The sequence below is a fragment of the Microcaecilia unicolor genome, chromosome 2 (genome assembly GCF_901765095.1).
Source record: "Microcaecilia unicolor chromosome 2, aMicUni1.1, whole genome shotgun sequence".
NCBI classification, from domain to species: domain Eukaryota; kingdom Metazoa; phylum Chordata; class Amphibia; order Gymnophiona; family Siphonopidae; genus Microcaecilia; species Microcaecilia unicolor.
This window is the reverse complement of record NC_044032.1, coordinates 224,729,931-224,748,269: the sequence shown is the minus strand read 5'-3', so window position 1 is coordinate 224,748,269 and position 18,339 is coordinate 224,729,931. Positions and strand designations below refer to the sequence as shown.

The window sequence follows — 18,339 nt, the reverse complement described above, 5'->3', positions numbered from 1 at the left end:
CTTGAGTCATAAATAACATCCACTATCAAGTTATATATATATATAGAGAGAGAGATATATATATATAGATATATATATATATATTTGTGTGTTTATATATAACTTCCTTCTAGATGTGTGCAGCACTATACATTAAACGTGTAAGAGACGGTCCCTGCTTGACAGTTTATAATCTAATCAAGACGGACAAACAGGACAGATAAGGGATGAGGGAATTATGGGATATAGATTTTTTTTTTTTTTAGTTAGATGGCGGTGTCCCTCTTTTTTGTAAAATTGTAATAGGGTTTTTATCATTGTTGAATGACACTGTGACTAGTTTTCTTTATATTTCTTCTTTCAGACTGATCGCATCCCTCTGCTGTGTTTAGGCATATATATTCCATGTCATGCCTACTACTTAGGATTGGCCTCCTTGCTATACTACAGTCAAAATCAAAGCCCAAGTAAGTGTTTTACCATCTTACCTTATTCCCAAAACTGTAGTACAGATTCATGTTTGGCATCAATGGAAGATTATGGTTTTGCAGAAAAATCCAATGATAATTGTCCATAGTGGTAGGTATTGGCTATTAATTTGTGGTTACATTGATATGAGGAGATGCTATATTTAGCATGCAAGGACTTGGTATGGGCTGATTAAAGTGGTAAAAAGGTTCACCCTGCCACTCTTTAAGAGAAAAATCTATTTGTGGTAGTTAATAAAAATGACCTTTTGATAAATTGTTCTGTAAAAACATCTTCATATGTTTTCGGAGTTGTGCTTGGATTTTTTTGTCTAAGAGTAAAATAGGTAGAGTGTGAATTGAGGATAGCCCCATTTTGTCTTTTGGGCTGATTGTGCATATATTGAATAGTTGAGAGAGGTCACTAACTCTCAATCACCAAACCTTGTAGTGGGCATATAATGAGTATTGCCAAAGAAGGAGAAAATAATTTTTAAAAATCTGACTGTGCTGTTGTCTTTAATTTCTATATTCAGATTACTGGTTACGTTTTTACACTTTTAGTTAGAAGAAAAAATAGATTTGGAAGTTTGGAATGGCTATTCCATGATATAGCACTGGACAGAGACACCTTGTGTTATTTTACAAGATCAAATCTTTAAAGAGGTAATTTAAAAATCAGTGTAGACTTCTAAAAACATGTGTGATCCAAAAGTCCCAATAGGTTCTTTTGGTATGTGTATCAGGAGATAATATGATCCCATACCTGCTATCATTTGATTGGGTTATTCATATCCTTTTTGTCCAAAATCTTGAAAAAAGGCACTTCCACATATACCCTTCAGTGTTTTTGTGCTTGCACCCTTCATCCTTCCACATACAGTTTCCTTGTCTTCAAAACCAGACCAGTCCAGACTAATGGGGTTAATGTCCATCCACCAGTGGAAGGAGACAGAGAAAATAGTTCTAAGTACTTCACCCCTTAAGGGTATCGTGCAGCCTGGAATGGCTCAGTACTTTCTCTGTCTCCTAGCGGATGGTGGACGGATGTTCAGCTCCTCTTGACGATTGCTGGTTAGCTCCTGTCCCAGTTTGGCTGGGTGACGGTTGAGCAAGGGGTGTGCTGGTAACCCGACTTTGAGTTCATTTAAGATGAGACCCTCTCATCTGCCAGGTAGGGTGATACCTAGTGCTACTGGGTCCTTCCCCTCTCTTGCAGGCCCTTTCTATTGAAGATCCGGCCGAGGGCGATGCCTCCTCTGTTAATCCTAGGATGGCTAGTACTAAGAAGCCTTCTCGGGCTTTTCCTGTGCATGACTCCATCCAAGAGCTTATTTCAGCTCAATGGGCTGACCCTAATGGGTCTTTGAAGATAGCCAGGGCTATGGGTCAGTTTTACCCTCTGAGTGAGGATCACTTGGCCCTTTTTGGGATGCCTAAAATGGATGCGTTGGTCACGGCCGTGACTAAAAAGACCACTCTCCCGGTGGAGGGAGGGGTCGCTTTGAAAGATATGCAGGACCGACGGCTAGAATCCGCGCTGAAACGGCCCTTTGAAATCTTGGTCCTTTTCTTAAGGGCAGCTATTTGCAGTTCCTATGCAGCCCGGGCCTGTCTTTCCTGGTCACAGCAGGCGGTTGATCAGCCTGAGGATGGTGCGGGTTCCCGCTCTGAGGTTGGCCCGCATATGGAGTCTGCCCTGGCCTTTTTGGCTGATACCCTTTATGATCTGGTCAGAGCTTCGGCTAAGCAGATGTCTGTGGCGGTTTCTGCCCGCCGTCTTCTTTGGCTGTGGCATTGTGCGGCTGACATGGCCTCTAAGCAAAGGCTGGTGAGGTTACCCTTTCGGGGCCTCCTATTATTTGGAGAGGATTGTTAAAGACCTAGGGGACTCTTAAGTCCCAATGGTTACCTGAGGATAGGCCGAGGCCTTCTTCCAAAAGTCCTGTTTTTCCCTCCTCTTTCGGGCCACGTTTCCGCGAAGCTCGCAGGTATCACCCGGGGCACTCCGCTGGGGTTTCTCAATGTGCCCGTTTTCAGCAGAGGAAGTCCTTTCGCTCAGACAAACGTTCCGCATCGGCAGGCCAGCGGCCAGGAGTTCAGGGGCGTCCTCCACATATGACGGGATGCCGGTCCACTCGTCGATTCCTGCAGTAGGGGGTTGTCTTTCCCTCTTCCTCAAGGAGTGGACCAAGATTTCTTCGGATCAGTGGGTCCTAGACCTGATCAGAGAAGGCTACCAATTGGAATTCGGTGCCCCGGTGAGAGACGCTTTTATGGAGTCCCGATGCGGCACTGCCGTCAAGCGAGCGGCAGTACAGGAGACCTTGCAAGTCTTGCTGTAGCTCGGAGCAGTGATTCCGGTGCCTCCCGCCGAACGTGGTTGCAGTCGCTACTCTATTTACTTTGTGGTCCCTCGAAAAGGCGGGTCTTTCAGACCGATCCTCGACTTACGAAGAGTCAATGAGGCCCTAAGAGTGCGACACTTTCGCATGGAAACCCTGCACTCCGTCATTGCGGCGGTACAGCCAGCAGAGTTTCTCACATCTCTGGACCTCAAGGAAGCTTATTTGCACATTCCTATTTGGACTCCGTATCAGCGGTTTCTCCGGTTTGTGGTTTGAGGCCAACATTTCCAGTTTCGGGCCTTGCCTTTCGGCCTAGCCACCTCTCCCCGTACCTTTTCCAAGGTGATGGTGGTGGTAGCTGCTTTTCTCAGGCGAGAGGGTATCCGAGTTCACCCGTATCAAGATGACTGGCTCATCAGGGCGGATTCTGCAGACAAGAGCCGACTTACCACGACCAGAGTTATAACGGTTCTTCAGACTGTGGGCTGGGTGATCAATTTGCCCAAAAGTCACCTGACCACCCCCCCCCCCCTCTCTCAGTCTCTTGAGTATTTGGGGGTCCGGTTCGACATGGCCTCAGGGTTCGTCTTTCTCCCCGACCACAGGCGATGCAAGCTTCAGAAGCAGATCCATCTGCTCCTGCGGATGCCTCGCCCTCGAGCTTGGGACTTTGTTCAGCTCCTGGGGTCGCCGACGGCCACCATGGAGGTGGTTCCCTGGGCGAGAGCTCACATGAGGTTGCTTCAGATTGCTCTGCTTCAGTAATGGTCTCCGCTATCCCAGGAATATCAACGCAGACTAACGTGGCTCCCTGCGGCCCAGCACAGTATGGATTGGTGGCTCTCAGACAGGATGCTGCGACAGGGAATGCTGCTCGCGCTTCCCTCTTGGTGCCTAGTGATAACAGATGCCAGCCTTTCGGGCTGGGGAGCTCATTGCCAGGGCAGCTATGCTGAGGGTCATTGGACACCCATGGAAGCAGGGTGGTCCATCAATCGCTTGGAACTGAGAGCGATATTCCAGGCTCTTCTGGCCTTCCACAAGACTCTGAAGGGGCTTCCTGTCCGTCAGACAAACACGACAGCGATGGCCTACATCAATTGTCAGGGCGGCACGCAGTGCAGGGCCCTGGCTGCGGAGGCTGCTCAGATTTTACACTGGGCCGAGCTCCACTTACATCTGCTGTCCACAGCTCACATAGCAGGTCAGAGCAACGTGCAAGCCGATTTCCTCAGCAGACATCAAATCGACCCGGCAGAATGGGAACTGGCAGAAGAAGTTTTTCTTCAGATTTGTGCCAAATGGGGGACTCCCGGGTTGGATCTAATGGCGTCAAGTGCAAACGCCAAAGTCCCTCGCTTTTTCAGTAGAAGGAGAGATCTTCGCTCGGCAGGGTTGGATGCACTGGCTCAACCCTGGCCCTCAGGCCTCCTGTATGTGTTCCCTCCTTGGCCCTTGATAGGGTGAGTCCTCCTGCGGATTCGACTGCACCGAGGATTGGTGATTCTCATCGCTCTGGATTGGCCAAGGTGTCCTTGGTACGCGGATCTCCGTCGGATGCTGGTGGAGGCTCCAATTCCTTTGCCTCTGGTGCCGAACCTGTTGGTTCAGAGTCCAGTGTCTATGGAGGATCCCTGGCGATTTGGTCTTACGGCCTGGCTCTTGAGAGGGCGCAATTGAGAGACAAGGGCTACTCTAATAAGGCCATTTCCACTCTCTTGCAGGCCCGCAAGCAGTCTACCTCCGCAGCTTATGCTCGGATCTGGCGCAAGTTTGAGGCGTGGTGTGCTTCAAAAGCGGTCACACCCACCCGGGCTTCAGTCTCGCCGGTTCTGGACTTTTTGTAGGACGGCTTACAAAAAGGCCTGGCTTACAATTCCCTTCGGGTTCAGGTGGCAGTGTTGGCATGCTTCCGAGGGAAAGTCTCTGGTTTGTCCCTTGCTGCTCATCCGGACGTTGTCCGATTTCTCAGAGGGGCGCTTCAGCTCCGTCCTCCTGTGCGGTCGCCATGTCCGTCCTGGAACCTGGGGCTGGTGTTGAAGGCTCTTCAGCGTTTGCCTTTCGAGCTGCTTAGGCGAGCTTCTGAGAAGGATGTGACTCAAGACAGTCTTTTTGGTGGCCATGACATCGGCTAGACGCATATCTGAGCTTCAGGCGCTTTCCTGTCGGGATCCTTTTCTACAGTTCTCGGAGTCCGGGGTAACGGTACGTACAGTGCCTTCCTTCCTCCCTAAGGTGGTTTCAGCGTTTCACCTGATCCAGCCCATTTTTCTACCTTCCTTTTCTAGGGAGGACTTTCCGGATTCCTTTGGGCAATTGAGTCTTTTGGATATCCGCAGGGCTCTGTTGCAGTATCTACAGATGACAAATGACTTCAGGACTTCTGATCACCTTTTTGTATTGTTGACAGGTCCTCGACGCGGGTGTACGGTGTCTAAGGCCACTATAGCCCGTTGGCTCAGGGAAGTCATTTTTTCTGCGTATCTGCTTTCAGGACAGTCTCGGCCTGAAGCGTTTAAAGCGCATTCCACGAGAGCGATTTCCTCCTCGTGGGCTGAAATGGGTGTCCTTTCTCTTCAAGAGATCTGTCGTGCGGCTACTTGGGCTTCTCAGCTCTCGTTTGTACGGCATTACAGGCTAGATGTTGCAGCGAAGTAGGACGCACATTTTGGAGCGCAGGTGCTTGCTCGCGGAGTTGCCTGTTCCCACCCTATGTAGGGAGTGCTTTTGTACATCCCATCAGTTAATGGATTCATCTGCTGCTGATGACAAGCAAGGGAAAATTAGGTTCTTACCTTGGTAATTTTCTTTCCTTTAATCACAGCAGATGAATCCATGATCCCTCCCTGTCAGGTTTGTTTTTTGTTCAGATCTTTCATGCAGATATTGTATCTCATCAGGAGGAGTTAAAGACCAGTTCTCAGAGTTTCTACATGCTGTTCTATTGCAGGAGGTTGAGATCGTCCCTCCTTTGTTTGGTTATTGCTCTGGTTCTGGGGCGTTTGTTCACTGTGAGGAAAGTTTACGTTGTTTTACCTTTCTTATTCACTCTGCTTTGGAAGTTTCATATACTGACGGCAGAAGGAGCTAGCTGTTCAGGGTCACTGTGTCTTTTCAGTGTTCTCTATCTCCACCTGCTGGTAGACGGATACAACCCATCAGTTAATGGATTCATCTGCTGTGATTAAAGGAAAGAAAATTACCAAGGTAAGAACTTAATTTTCCCTTTTTCCCCTTCAATGCAGCAACCTTCTCGGGGTGTTAGTATCATCTCCTTATCGTGCTGGGAACATGGCTCCATCGCTTGCTGGGAATGGGGCACTGGGTTGGCTTTTTGTTTTGGGCTTTTGTTTCTGGGGCTGGGCAGCCTCTGCACCTTCCTTGAGGACTCCCCTCTTTTCGCAGGAGGGCACAGAACACTTTCCCTTCGGGGTTCTCCCCAGTTGTGATTTGCAGCGCCCGCTAACCTTGTTGGCAGTAGCTGCCGATCTGTCTCGGATTTACAGTTCGGGTCTGCCCGGTGGATCTGGGTTTTCTTGGCCTGAGTAGAGCGGTTCACTCTTGGGTTAGGCGTGCCTTCCTCTCTATAGATGGAGGGGGAATGCAGTTCTCTCTCTCTTCCCCCTTTGGGGTGCATGTGAGGTACATTGATGTATTTTCACATCTCGGTCGCAATTTGCTTGCAGCTGCTAGAGTTCTAGCTGTAGGAGCCATGTGTTCAGCTGAACTTGCCTCCTTTTATGCCCGTGCACCGTGGTGCAACTCCCTCTGTCGATTCAGTGTGTTTCTCCTCTCTGCAAGGTATTTGACCCATCTCTGCGTGTCCCTGGATGGGTGGTATGGTCCCATCTTTGGGGGTAGAGCATGGATCCAGCTCAGGTGGTCTGGCGTTGCTCCATCTCTGGGTGTCGAGCATAGCTCCATCTTCGCATGTCTTGCATGGCTTCTTTTCAGCATGTCGAGCATAGCTCCTTCTCTGCATGATGAGCGTGACTCCCTCTCTACAGGTCAGGCATAGCTTCATCGCTGCATGTCGAGCGTAGCTTCTTGGCTGCCTGCAGAGCATAGCCACATCTCTGGTGATTCAGCTTTGGTCCATCTAAGGATGTCAAGCCTTGGCTGCTTCTCTGGCTGTTGAGCCTTGCTATTTCTCGGGCTCTTGAGCCGCGCTCCATTTCTGGCTGTCAAGCATTGCTCCGTCCCTGGCTGTCGACCCCCCCCCCCCCCCCCCCCCACACACACACACACAGCTCCATCCCAGGATGTTGAGCCAGGCTCCATCTCTATATGGGCCATGTAGGACTCCCTTGCTACGGGTTGTCTGTGGCTCACTCTTGGCTTTTTCTAGGGGGCTCAAGCAGGGCTTTGATCCCGGATACAGGGTGTTGCTTCCCTTCTGTTTCTCCTTGTGGATGATTTCTTCTCCTTTGAGGATAGAGCGTATCTTTCTTCCTTGGCTGTGGTGGTATTGCTTCCTGTCTGGTTTTGATGAGTAGTTCCGTCTCTGCATGTTGGACAGGGTTCCATTGCAGGTCTTGGTTCCTGGCTCGGTGGGTGGCCAAGCTAAAGGGCATCTTTCTCTGGCTCTCGGGTGTTGTGGCATGGAAGGCGTGGCTACGTCCTTGTCAGGTGCGTATACCACCTCCTCTGTGCCCAGACCCCTCTAGAGGTTTGATGGGTCATCTCTGTTCTCAGAAGAGTGTCTGCCGTTGGCTTACGACCGACCTGATTACCTATCTTAATGGACCTCTGACTCAATTCGCGCTTTCCAGGTTGACAGGGTGCAGGTAGGAGGTGCATGCCTCCGTATCTGTTGGTGGCAACTCCCCAAGTCTCGGTTAGTGGGATGTGTCTCTCCTGGCCCATCTGTGTGTGTTTGGTGGGGGGGGGGGGGGGTCTGTATCCATTTCGGTTCGACACAGCATCGGCTTAGAGGGTGGTAAATTGCTTCCTCCTTCCTCTGTGGATTTTTTCTTTGCTGGTGCTTCGTTGGGGCCTGTGTGTGGGATTTTTAAAAATTGTTTTTTGCTCTCTGTGGGGCTGTTTGCAGTCAGAGTTTGGGGAATCCACAGCTTCTTTCCTTTGGTTCGGCTGTTGGGGGTTCCACTTTTTTGTTCTGGGCCTTCAGTGACTTCCTTGGCTCCTTCCTCGAACTGTTCTGGGTCTCAGGGCTGTGGCTCCTTTCCTAGTGCCTCTGATTTTCTCTCTCTTTCGGAAGCCTTGATTTCTTCCCCCAGTTGGGGACCTCTGAATGTCTCCGCCTGACACGAGTCCTATGTGGAATGATGTTCGAGGTGTGACTCCGCAGTTAGGAGACCAGAAGTTGGAAAGTTGGTTGTTTTGCTTGACAGAATAACTTTGATTTGAAAGGAATTTGCTGAACCATTTGAACACAGTCCCTGTTACTCCTAATCTGATACAGGTGTTTGAGTAATGATTTGTGGCCAACCGCATTGAACGCTGCCGATATATCGAATTGGAGCAGAATTACTTGGTCACCTTTGCATAGATATTGTTTGACATATGTAGTTAGAACTGGTAGCAGTGTTTCCGTACTATGTGACGATCTGAAGCCAAACTAACCAATGTAAAATAGAAAATTTTTCCACATATAAAGAGAGATGTTTACTAATGTAGGTTTCTAATACTTTAGTAAAAAGGGATATGCTTGCCACTGGACGGTAGTTTGCAGGTGGTGATATGTCTAGCCCAGATCTCTTCTGTAGTGGAGTGAGAACAATTTAGATCATATCAGGAGGAAGAGAGCCATTGAGATTATCGATTAGCCAGTTTACTGCTTCCATAGGGATGGATTTGAGTAGATGTTTTGGGCATTGATCCAGGGATCAGTTGGCTTGGGAGCATTTCAACAGCGTTGATCTTACATCCTCAACTGTTAGTGGTTGGCAAGATTCCCAGTTTTGGTCAGTTTTGAGTCCTTAGGTTGTAGGATCTCCGGTGATTAAGTTTGACTAGGGATTGGACTATTTTCCTCTGTTGGTGTAGCTTTAGATAGTTCGGACTTAATTTTGAGGATCTTATTGGTGAAATGATCAGCTAGGTCTTGGGTGGTGGGACATGTTTTCTATGAATGTTCAGCCGTATTAGTGGAAGCTAGCTTTTTAACTAAGGAGAGAGTTTTTTTCTTGTTAAGATCATCTTTAACTATTAGGCTGCTCTAATATTGGCATTTTGAGTCTGCTACCTTCTTTTTGTAGCATTGGAAGGCAGACTTCCATTTTATCAGTACTATCTTTTGTTCTTTGTTGCTTTTCAAGGTGTCGACATTCCTTTTTTTTTTTTTTTTTTTAGGATGTACAATTCCTCTGTAAACCATGGTGAATTTCTGGATGTCTTGACCTTTTTAGTGGTAAATGGAGCAATTTTGTCTAGTATGGCTTTCACCTTGGTGTCCCAGCGAGATTTGATCTAACCATGTGTAGGAGATGTGGTAATGAAGGAATCAGTTAGCTCAGACCAGAAAATGGCCTCGTTGATTTTATCTCTGATGGAGATGAGTTTGGATGACTTGTTGAGCTTGACATACAGATATTAATGGTGAAATCCAGTTGGAAGTGGTCCAACCATGGTACTGGCTTCCATTTGAATGCACTAATCAACTATTGGATAGGAAGTCATGAAGTCTAACATGTAGCCTTTTTCATGACTTTCACCCTCTGAAAATGTAGTTTACTGTCCTTCAGCAATGATTTGAAGTTATAGACATTGGTGTCTGCATCATTTTCCAAGTGTAGGTTTAAGTCTCCCAGGAAAATAATTCTTGAAAATTGTGACATGGCAGAGGAAGTAATCTCTAAAAGTAGAGGTTCTTCCTTGGACCAAGCTCCCGGAAGATGGTAAATGAGGAGTAGGGCGATTTGATTTGACTCTTGAATCATCTGCACCTGGGCAGACTTATAAGGTCTTAGAGCCGGTGGTGGGAGGCGGGACTAGTGGTTTGGAGGCGGGGATAGTTATGGGCAGACTTATACAGTCTGTGCTACAGCTGGTGGTTGGAGGCGGGACTGGTGGTTGGGAGGCGGGGATAGTGGTGGGCAGACTTACAAGGTCTGTGCCAGAGCTGGTGGTGGGAGGCGGGGATAGTGCTGGGCAGACTTATACGGTCTGTGCCCTGAAGAGGACAGGTACAAATCAAGGTAGGGTATACACAAAAAGTAGCACATATGAGTTTATCTTGTTGGGCAGACTGGATGGACCGTGCTGATCTTTTTCTGCCGTCATCTACTATGTTACTATGTCTTCATGAACGCCTCTTTTCTCCTTTCGGGCTTTTGATTTTCCTGCCCTGTTGCCAGGACTGCTTTGCTACATTCCAATAGTCTGGACTGGTCTGGCATTGATGACTAGGAAGGAAAAACTGTGCTCTTACCTGATTAATTTTCTTTCCTTTACTCATACCAGACCAGTCCAGAAGCCCTCCCTTTTTTCTGTTTTCTTGGAGTTTTTTCTTGGTTGCTTTCTCTAGAGCTAGTCTCCTTCATCTAGGTGATTGAGTTCCTTTTTGGCTTCTGGAAGTGAGGTCCCTTTCGTAAGGGCAGGATTTGCCTGTACGTTCCATGCCACCTTGCTATGCCATCTCTATATGGCTCTCAATTGTACTTCACTGGTGAGCCATTTCTCCCGCTTTGAGAGCACGTCTGCACCACAGCTGGGAAAGCTGTGTGGTACCTCGTCTCGTTCCTTGCTAGGTGGTATGGATGGTCTTCAGTCACATTTGAGCCCCGGAAGATCTGCTACCTGGTGCTCTTGGCTTCTTCCCGGTTTCTTGTTTGTAATATTTGAGAGCACCATTGCATTCAAAATGCTGAGCATTTGAGACTGCACGATACCCTTAAGGGGTGCAGGGGTGAAGTACTTGGAACTATTTTCTCTGTCTCCTTCCGCTGGTGGATGGACATAATTTTCTTTCCTTTAATCATACCAGACCAGGTTATGTCCATTCATCAGCAGAAGGAGACAGAGGAAATAGTTTCAGGTACTTTGCCCCTTAAGGGTATCTTGCAGCCTCGAATGCTCAGTATTTTGAAGCAATGGTGCTCTCAATTGTTACAAACAAGAAACAGGCAAGATGCCAACCAGGAAGCCAAGTGCATCAGGTGGCAGATCTTCCGGGACTCTTGAGGGCCATCCATACCACCCAGCAAGGAGTGAGGCGAGGTACCATATAGCTTTCCCAGCTAACATGCAAACGCACCCTCAAGGCAGGAGAAGCAACTCACCAGGTAAGTACAATTGTGAGCCGTATAGAGCTGGCAAGCAAGGTGGCATGGAGTGCACAGGCGAATCCTGCCCTTAAGAAAGGGACTCCGCTTCCAGGAGCCAAAAAGGAACTCGATCTCCTAGATGAAGGACGCTAGCCCTAGAGGAAGCAACCATGAAGAAACTCCAAGAAAACAGAAAAAAGGGTGGGTCTCTCAACTAGTCTGGTATAATTAAAAGGAAAGAAAATTATCAGGTAAGAAGAAAATTTTTTCCATACAAATCTCAGATTCTAAACAAATGTAAAAATGTGTCTTTTTAGTCAAAAAAGGTAATGCAAGTGACTTGAAAATAGGACCCAAAAAGCAAGGATTTGGGCAAAAACCCCATAAAATATGCCGGTTAATATTTTTAATAATTGCACCATTGTTTTAAGTTGGTACAATCTCTGGTCTGAAAAATAAACTAAATGTTAACCTGTAACCTTTTCATGTACCATACCATCTTCCATTTTGTAACAGACTGAAAAGATTGTCTTTTTTTTTTTTCTTTACCCAACAGATGATGGCATCAGCAACTAAGGAACGTACAGTGAGCAGCAGCTTTTCTCCTAAAGCTGGCACCAGCAAGCGGCAGCGCAATCCAGTGACAACAGATGCCTCTCCAGACTCAAAGTGCCCCATCTGTTTGGACAGATTTGACAACGTGTCTTACCTGGATCGATGCTTGCACAGGTTCTGCTTCCGCTGTATTCAAGAGTGGTCAAAGAACAAAGCAGAATGTCCACTATGTAAACAGCCGTTCCACTCTATCTTCCACAGTGTGAGGGCTGAAGATGATTTCAAAGAGTACATTCTCAGACCCTCACAGAATGGCTCTTTTGCCAGCCCTGATGGGCACAGGTTTCGTTACCGTACCACTCTGACAAGGGAGCGTCGCACACCAGTTCGCCCTCACAGAAGTACATCAGTGCAAAGGACTCTTTCACCACCTGATAATGGGGTTCTGTTTGAAGGACTTGTAGGCCAAACAAACATACAGAGAGATGAAGGGATTCATCAGATAAGGCGATTTGCTTCTAGGAGGCAAACAAGTACAGAGGGAAGATCCTCACGGCATGTTGAGGAACAAGACATTATAAATTTCAGGAGGGCACTCTATCGTTCAGGAGTGCGTGTCAGAAACATTCAAGATGGTGGACGCTACAGAGATATTTCTGCAGAATTTTTCAGATGTAATCCTGCCTGCCTCCACCGATTAATCCCGTGGCTGAAGCGCGAGTTATTAGTTCTTTTTGGGGCCCATGGTTCTTTGGTCAACATTGTACAGCACATTATCATGAGTAATGTCACACGGTATGATCTGGAGAGTCAAACCTTTGCAGATGACCTGAAGCCTTTCTTGCTCCATCGTACTGATCATTTTTTACATGAATTCATCAGCTTTGCCCGCTGTCCCTATAACATAGATGCTTATGATCTGCATGCAAACTATGATTACCCTGCTCCTTCATATGAAGAAGGGAGCCATTCTGATTCTTCTGTTATTACAATATCTCCTGATGAATGCGATTCTAGAGATCCAGATTTGCCTTCATCTGTGACTGACATTGGTCAGACCCCTTGGGATGATGAAACTCCAGGGCCTTCTTATTCTACTTTGGAACCAGCTCCAACTACGGTATCTTCCCTAGTGGACACTTCTGAAAGTTCAGATGAAGAACCCATTAGAAGTGAGACAGATACTCAAGTGCAAGTGAAGGCTGATCCAGGTCTGGTTGGTGAAGCCAACGCATCTTCCACAGATGACTGTGTGATTGTTGGCTTCATTAAGCCTTTAGTGGAGAGGACTCCAGAACTAGTTGAACTGTCCTCAGATTCTGAAGATTCTCTCTATGAAGAGAAAACAGAGGATAACAAGAAGCTGCAAACACTCCAACTTAGCCCTTTTAGCGAAAACAGTGAAAGTAGTACATCCTCCTCACCAAGTTCCACTAGTTCTAAAGGCAAGAAGATGCACAAAACTAAACAAAAACAGATATCCTCCTTTTCATCTAAGTTTGGTTCTTTAAGTAAAGAAGAAAAAGATAAAGGTAGAAGGAGATGTGATTTGCTGCCTTCAAAGAACTGTGTTAGGAGGCCTTCAACAAAAAGGGAAAGCAGCTACATATCAAAGAAGAAGGAAAGGTCAAGGAGTCCAAACCCTGTTTCACACTTTACTCGAGCCAGAGATCAAAGGAACAGGAGAAAGCATCACAGCAAAGAAAGGCATAGAAGCAGAAGTTCACGAAGCTGGGAGAGTACTCGCCACAGAGACAGGAGAGACGATGGTAGACTAATGACCAGAGACCGCAGCTTGTCCAGGAGAAGCCAGACTGTGTCTTTAACTAGTGAAAGTTCTATGTCTAGAGAGGAAGTCAGGTCAGGCTCCCGGAGCAGTGACCGTGGCAGTGGAAGGTCAAGAAGCAGAGATAGTGATTATGATTACCCAGCTGATAATTACAGAAGTACTTACCGGTGGGAGTACACCTACTACAGTAGAAACAGAGAAAGAGATGGTTTTGATCGATCTTGTAAAAGGAAGACTCAAGGCAAAGGCTACTATCAAAGACGGTCAACTAGCCCAGAGTTCAGAATACAGCACTATTCTGAGAGGAAACATACTCAGAACCAGAGGTGCCACAGTAAAAGTAGTCAGTATTATCAGGAAAGATTCAGATCCAGGAGTCACTCCAGTAATCGATCCAGGATGACTGTTGGCGGAGCAGAGAGAACGCGGCATGAAAAGCCCAGTGGAAAAAGAAAATACAAAAGTCGCCATTTGGAACATGTAGACCAAGTCAATAAAACAAGCCGTCGAGGCACCTTGAATTTGAAAGGGAAAGAAAATCGTCGCCTTAAATCACCATTGAGGCACAGTAGTCGCTACAATGAGGATGACCTGTCTGACAGCCGAGCAAGTAGCGAGTCAAGGCACAAGAGAAAGAAAAAGGCTCGAAGCTCTAGTGTTGAAATAGTTTACGAAGGAAAAACTGCATCTATGTCTCGGCATCATAAAAAGAAAAAAAAGAAGCAGAAAAAAAAACATAAGAGGCATCATGCAGCCAGTTCAGCACTTACCTCCCCTGTGGTTATCACCATAAATAGTGACAGTGAAAGTGAGAAGAAGGAAGACATGGAGTATGATGATGGCAGTAACTGGGCAGCTACAAATCTATCAAATGACAGTGAAAGGGAGGCACCTGCAGTCCCAGCAGGTCAGCGCAAGGGCATGTTTGACATGGACCTAGTGAGCAAAGATGACCATTGTTCCGTGTCCAATGAAGGTGGATCAGATGTGTCAGACAAAGATGCCCATACAGTCACCAGCAATATGAACTTAGAAGCTGCAACTGGGATACTGGATGACTTCCACTTTGATGAAAGCTCAAATGAACAAACTTTTACTGTGGTAGACAGTATAGGCAGTGATTCTGGCCTAGATACATCTTCCACTGTTATTGAAGGAACACCAGCTGAGCAGCCCACCCTCTCCTCTTCCACCAGGAATGCGTGTGAAGAGAATTCATTGGAGAGACCCCAACTTATATTAAGACTGCCAAAGAGCCTCATTGAAAAGAACTATTTGTTTGATCATTTGGGAAAAAAGACATAGCATTTTGCTTTATGGTTAACTTTGGCTGATTTAAGATGCTGAATCTTCCTTTGTTTTGAATGAAGATCTTTTCCCAGTTTCACAAAAATATGGCTTGTCTTTTATTTTTTTTACAGTTTTGTAAATATTTTTAACATGTGCTGAGGAATTTACTGTATGCTTTTCAAAGGATGTTCTTGCCTGATGCATTGCTAACCAGTCAGCATTCTCAGAGGTCAAGACTAAATAGAATGTGCAGGGCTAGGTTCTTGCTTAGTTTTAAACTTTGTTCTTTATATTTCTTTTAGCTTATAAAGAAAACTGGGATAGTATGCTCTTAGAGATGCCTTTGGTGGTAACTGATGTGATATTCATTTTTTAGGTGAATTGGCAAATGTTATGCAAGGGTAGAAAGTAATCAGAAATGAGCAATTTGAATGATTTTTTTCTGTCAGCTCAGGGGCAGTAAATTTATGTAAATCAAACATTATGTGCTGGTAGAGAAATGAAGTGGGTGCATTTTTAAAAATGAAAATGTGAGATGTATAAAATGTAAAAACAAACAAAAAAAAGTATTAAAGCATTTGACTGTAAATTATAACAAAGTAAATCTTTATACAAAAATGATCTGTTTCTGTTCAATAATCAGTAACCTGTTGAAATGTAGAAACTAGCACAGCAACACAAAGAGGATCAAAGTACAAACGACACAAGCAAAAAATAAATAAACCCAGCACCAAGAGCCTTCAAAATAGGGGCAAGTCTTTAATTCATGGATATGAGATGGGCTGTGTTTCAGCGTACAACGTCTCTGTCTAGGATAATTGAAAAATATAAATACCGGTCATGATAAACTCAGCCTCAGGGTTATAGCTGATGCAGTGCCCCCAGGTGGGTGTTGCATCAGCTATAACCCTGAGGATGGGTTTATTGTGATTGGTATTTATCTTTTTAAAAGATCCCTGACGCAGGCACTGTGCGTCAAAAACAAGGCCCGTGTCAAGTCCATGAATTAAAAACTCGTCCCTAACCAAGCTTCATATATACCACTGCAGAATTGAGCCTATTCAAGGCACTATTTGGTAGTATTAAGGGTTACATACTTTGAGGTAGGTGAAAAAAGCTTTGTGGTTGCCAGGTGCTAATGTGTTAATTTTGTGGGATATGAGGATAGAATGAGAGGGAAATTACTGTTCTGGCTTAGTTCACCTATTTTACAGCAACCAGTGGAAAGTCCAAATAGAAACTGCTGTAACAGCTGATATTCATCACATCCTAAAACAATGCTTCCTAAAAATTTTATTGGATGGGACTCATTTTAGCACTTAGGTACGTGACCCAGATGACTACCAGAGCAAATTAGGAAGCTTGGGGGGGGGGGGGGGGGGGGGGAACATACATTTTTTTTCTTTCTTAAACTCCTAGCAGTGTATAACAGAGAAGTAAAATTCATGCTTAAGTAATTATTTGAGATGACATTGCACCTGATCACTTCTTTTCACCTCTTTCCACCCCACACCCCCCCCCCCCCCCACACCCCCAATTGATGTTCTCTCCATTTCTAGCTGATTTCTCTCAATTGTCAACTGATATCCTGTCTTGGAATCCTGAACTGGCCTGGCCTGCTAGAGAGCTGCTGAGTGGCCATTATTGCTTTCTGGACCAGATGCTTCATTAGATAGTATGATTTATTCTTCTCCTACACCATGTAGCACACCTGAAAATCTGGCTTTGATGATGTGGCTGTGTGCATGACTTAAAACATTTCATTAGGACCTATTTGTGATCCTGTTGAATGGTTCTCTGATATCATTTAATCACAACCCAACCACCACTGGTCTAAAATAAAGATATCCAAAGCATGTAGGAAGGGCATGCTCCATGAGTGACAGCTTTCCTCTAGCAGTAGGCATGCTGTCAATCACATTCCCCCATACCCGTGTGCATTTTATTCACTTTATTTTTTTTTAAGCTCTCAGGTTCACATATCTACATTTGCTTGAGACTGTGTAAGATTGGCAAAAGAACTGCCAGAGCTGTACAGCTCCATGTTAGTTTCTCAGTACTATTCAAAGTGGAAACAAGGTTTATCTTCTACAAATTAAATGTTTACTGACCTTTTGTTATTTTAAGATATCTATAATATCCCATGCAAAAGGTACTATAAAAGGGACAGTGATGGTATTCCTATCTTAGAATGAATTACTTGACTTTTAGAAAATGCTTTGTACTACCCTTGCTCCTATGTTACCTTGTTCAGCAAACAATCCTTTTTCTATCATGAATGCCTTTGCTCTTTACACTCATTTGTATTACACATCAGACACAGGCATACAAACCATTTTCTCAACTACACCTCTTATTCCCTTTTTTTTTGTGTCACTTTTATTAGAACATATAATCATAAACTCAATAGCCATAAAAAGGATAACTAAGAACTGGAAGTACAGAGAGAACCCCATAATGCCTTTTAAAGCATCAAAGAATAAAACCTTAAAGCAATATACTTAAAAGACCCTCCTCCCCACGATTATTAACATCTAGAACCCAGTATGAGAGCATATCCTGTAGTTCCTTCAGGATGGTCCCAAGCTTATTAATTCTTCCATCCTTGAAGTATAATATTCAAATGGGACTATGCCTTAGGCGTGGGATTATAACAGCTTTTATGTATATCGGCAAGTCTCTCCTTTTCTGCCACAATCTTCAGGTGCGGAATCCAGTCCTATAAAGTAGATCCTATAGCCTGTTTCCAATTAGTTGCAATCTTACTTTAGCTGAAGCGAAGCACATTAGTTTCAACGTTTTTTAAACATTTATTATTTATACAGTTTAGAGTAATTTGGTAAAGCAATACAGAGCAAAAAGTATTGGGGGAATACATGGCAACTATAGAAAATCAAAGTTCTACTCTTCCTTAGACCACAAACCCACAAAATGTCACTTGCAGCAGATGAGGTGGAGGAGTGGCCTAGTGGTTAGGGTTGTGGACTTTGGTCCTGGGGAACTGAGGAACTGAGTTCAATTCCCACTTCAGGCACAGGCAGCTCCTTGTGACTCTGGGCAAGTCACTTAACCCTCCATTGCCCCATGAAAGCCACATTGAGCCTGCCATGAGTGGGAAAGTGCGGGGTACAAAAAATAAATAAATAAATGAATCCAGGAACTAGTGGATTAAGTCTGCCTACCAGCAGGTGGAGCTAGAGATAAACAAACTAAAGGCAGTGATGCCAGACGGCCAGCTCCTTCCTCAGTTAGTATGTCTCTATCTCAGCAGGTGGTGGACGGTTTTTTCTCCAGCTCCTGGGCCCAAGGCCTCTGAGGGTGCTCCTGGGCCAGTGGCCAGTTTGAGCCGAGGGTGGCGGACTGGTGGTGTCCCCTTTGGCAGCATACACAGGTGCTGGGTCCATGCTGCACCTCAAATTCCCTCTGAACCGGCTTTTGCTGTTCCTTTCCTTCCCTGTTTGTTTCTGCCTCCTCACTAAACAAAACAAAAAGAAAACATAGAATTTATTTAAAAGAGAAACAGAGATGCACAGGGAAGTGTGTTTTTGCTGAGAGCAGGTTTGTGTTACTGCTGTCCGAGTCCTGTTTTCTGTTGCCTGCTTGTCTGAGCGGGGGAGGGGTTTTTGCCAGAGTTTATTTTGCTACTCCATCAGGCGTTTTTGTTGAAAAGGGCCTTGGCCCCCCCC

The 18,339-nt window shown here is 45.6% G+C and overlaps 1 protein-coding gene across 3 annotated transcripts in view; it reads left to right on the top strand.

Moving 5' to 3' along the window:
- The window catches only part of TOPORS (TOP1 binding arginine/serine rich protein), a 77,771-nt gene extending 62,971 nt beyond the window's left edge, over positions 1-14,800 (top strand). For all 3 annotated transcript variants that reach the window (XM_030193736.1, XM_030193734.1, XM_030193737.1), the window contains exons 2-3: positions 344-446; positions 11,576-14,800. In XM_030193736.1, the coding sequence (XP_030049596.1) occupies positions 11,576-14,668 (3,093 nt within the window). In that variant the 5' untranslated portion in view covers positions 344-446 and the 3' untranslated portion in view covers positions 14,669-14,800. The remainder of the gene's footprint in view (positions 1-343; positions 447-11,575) is intronic.
- Positions 14,801-18,339: the final 3,539 nt, after the last annotated feature.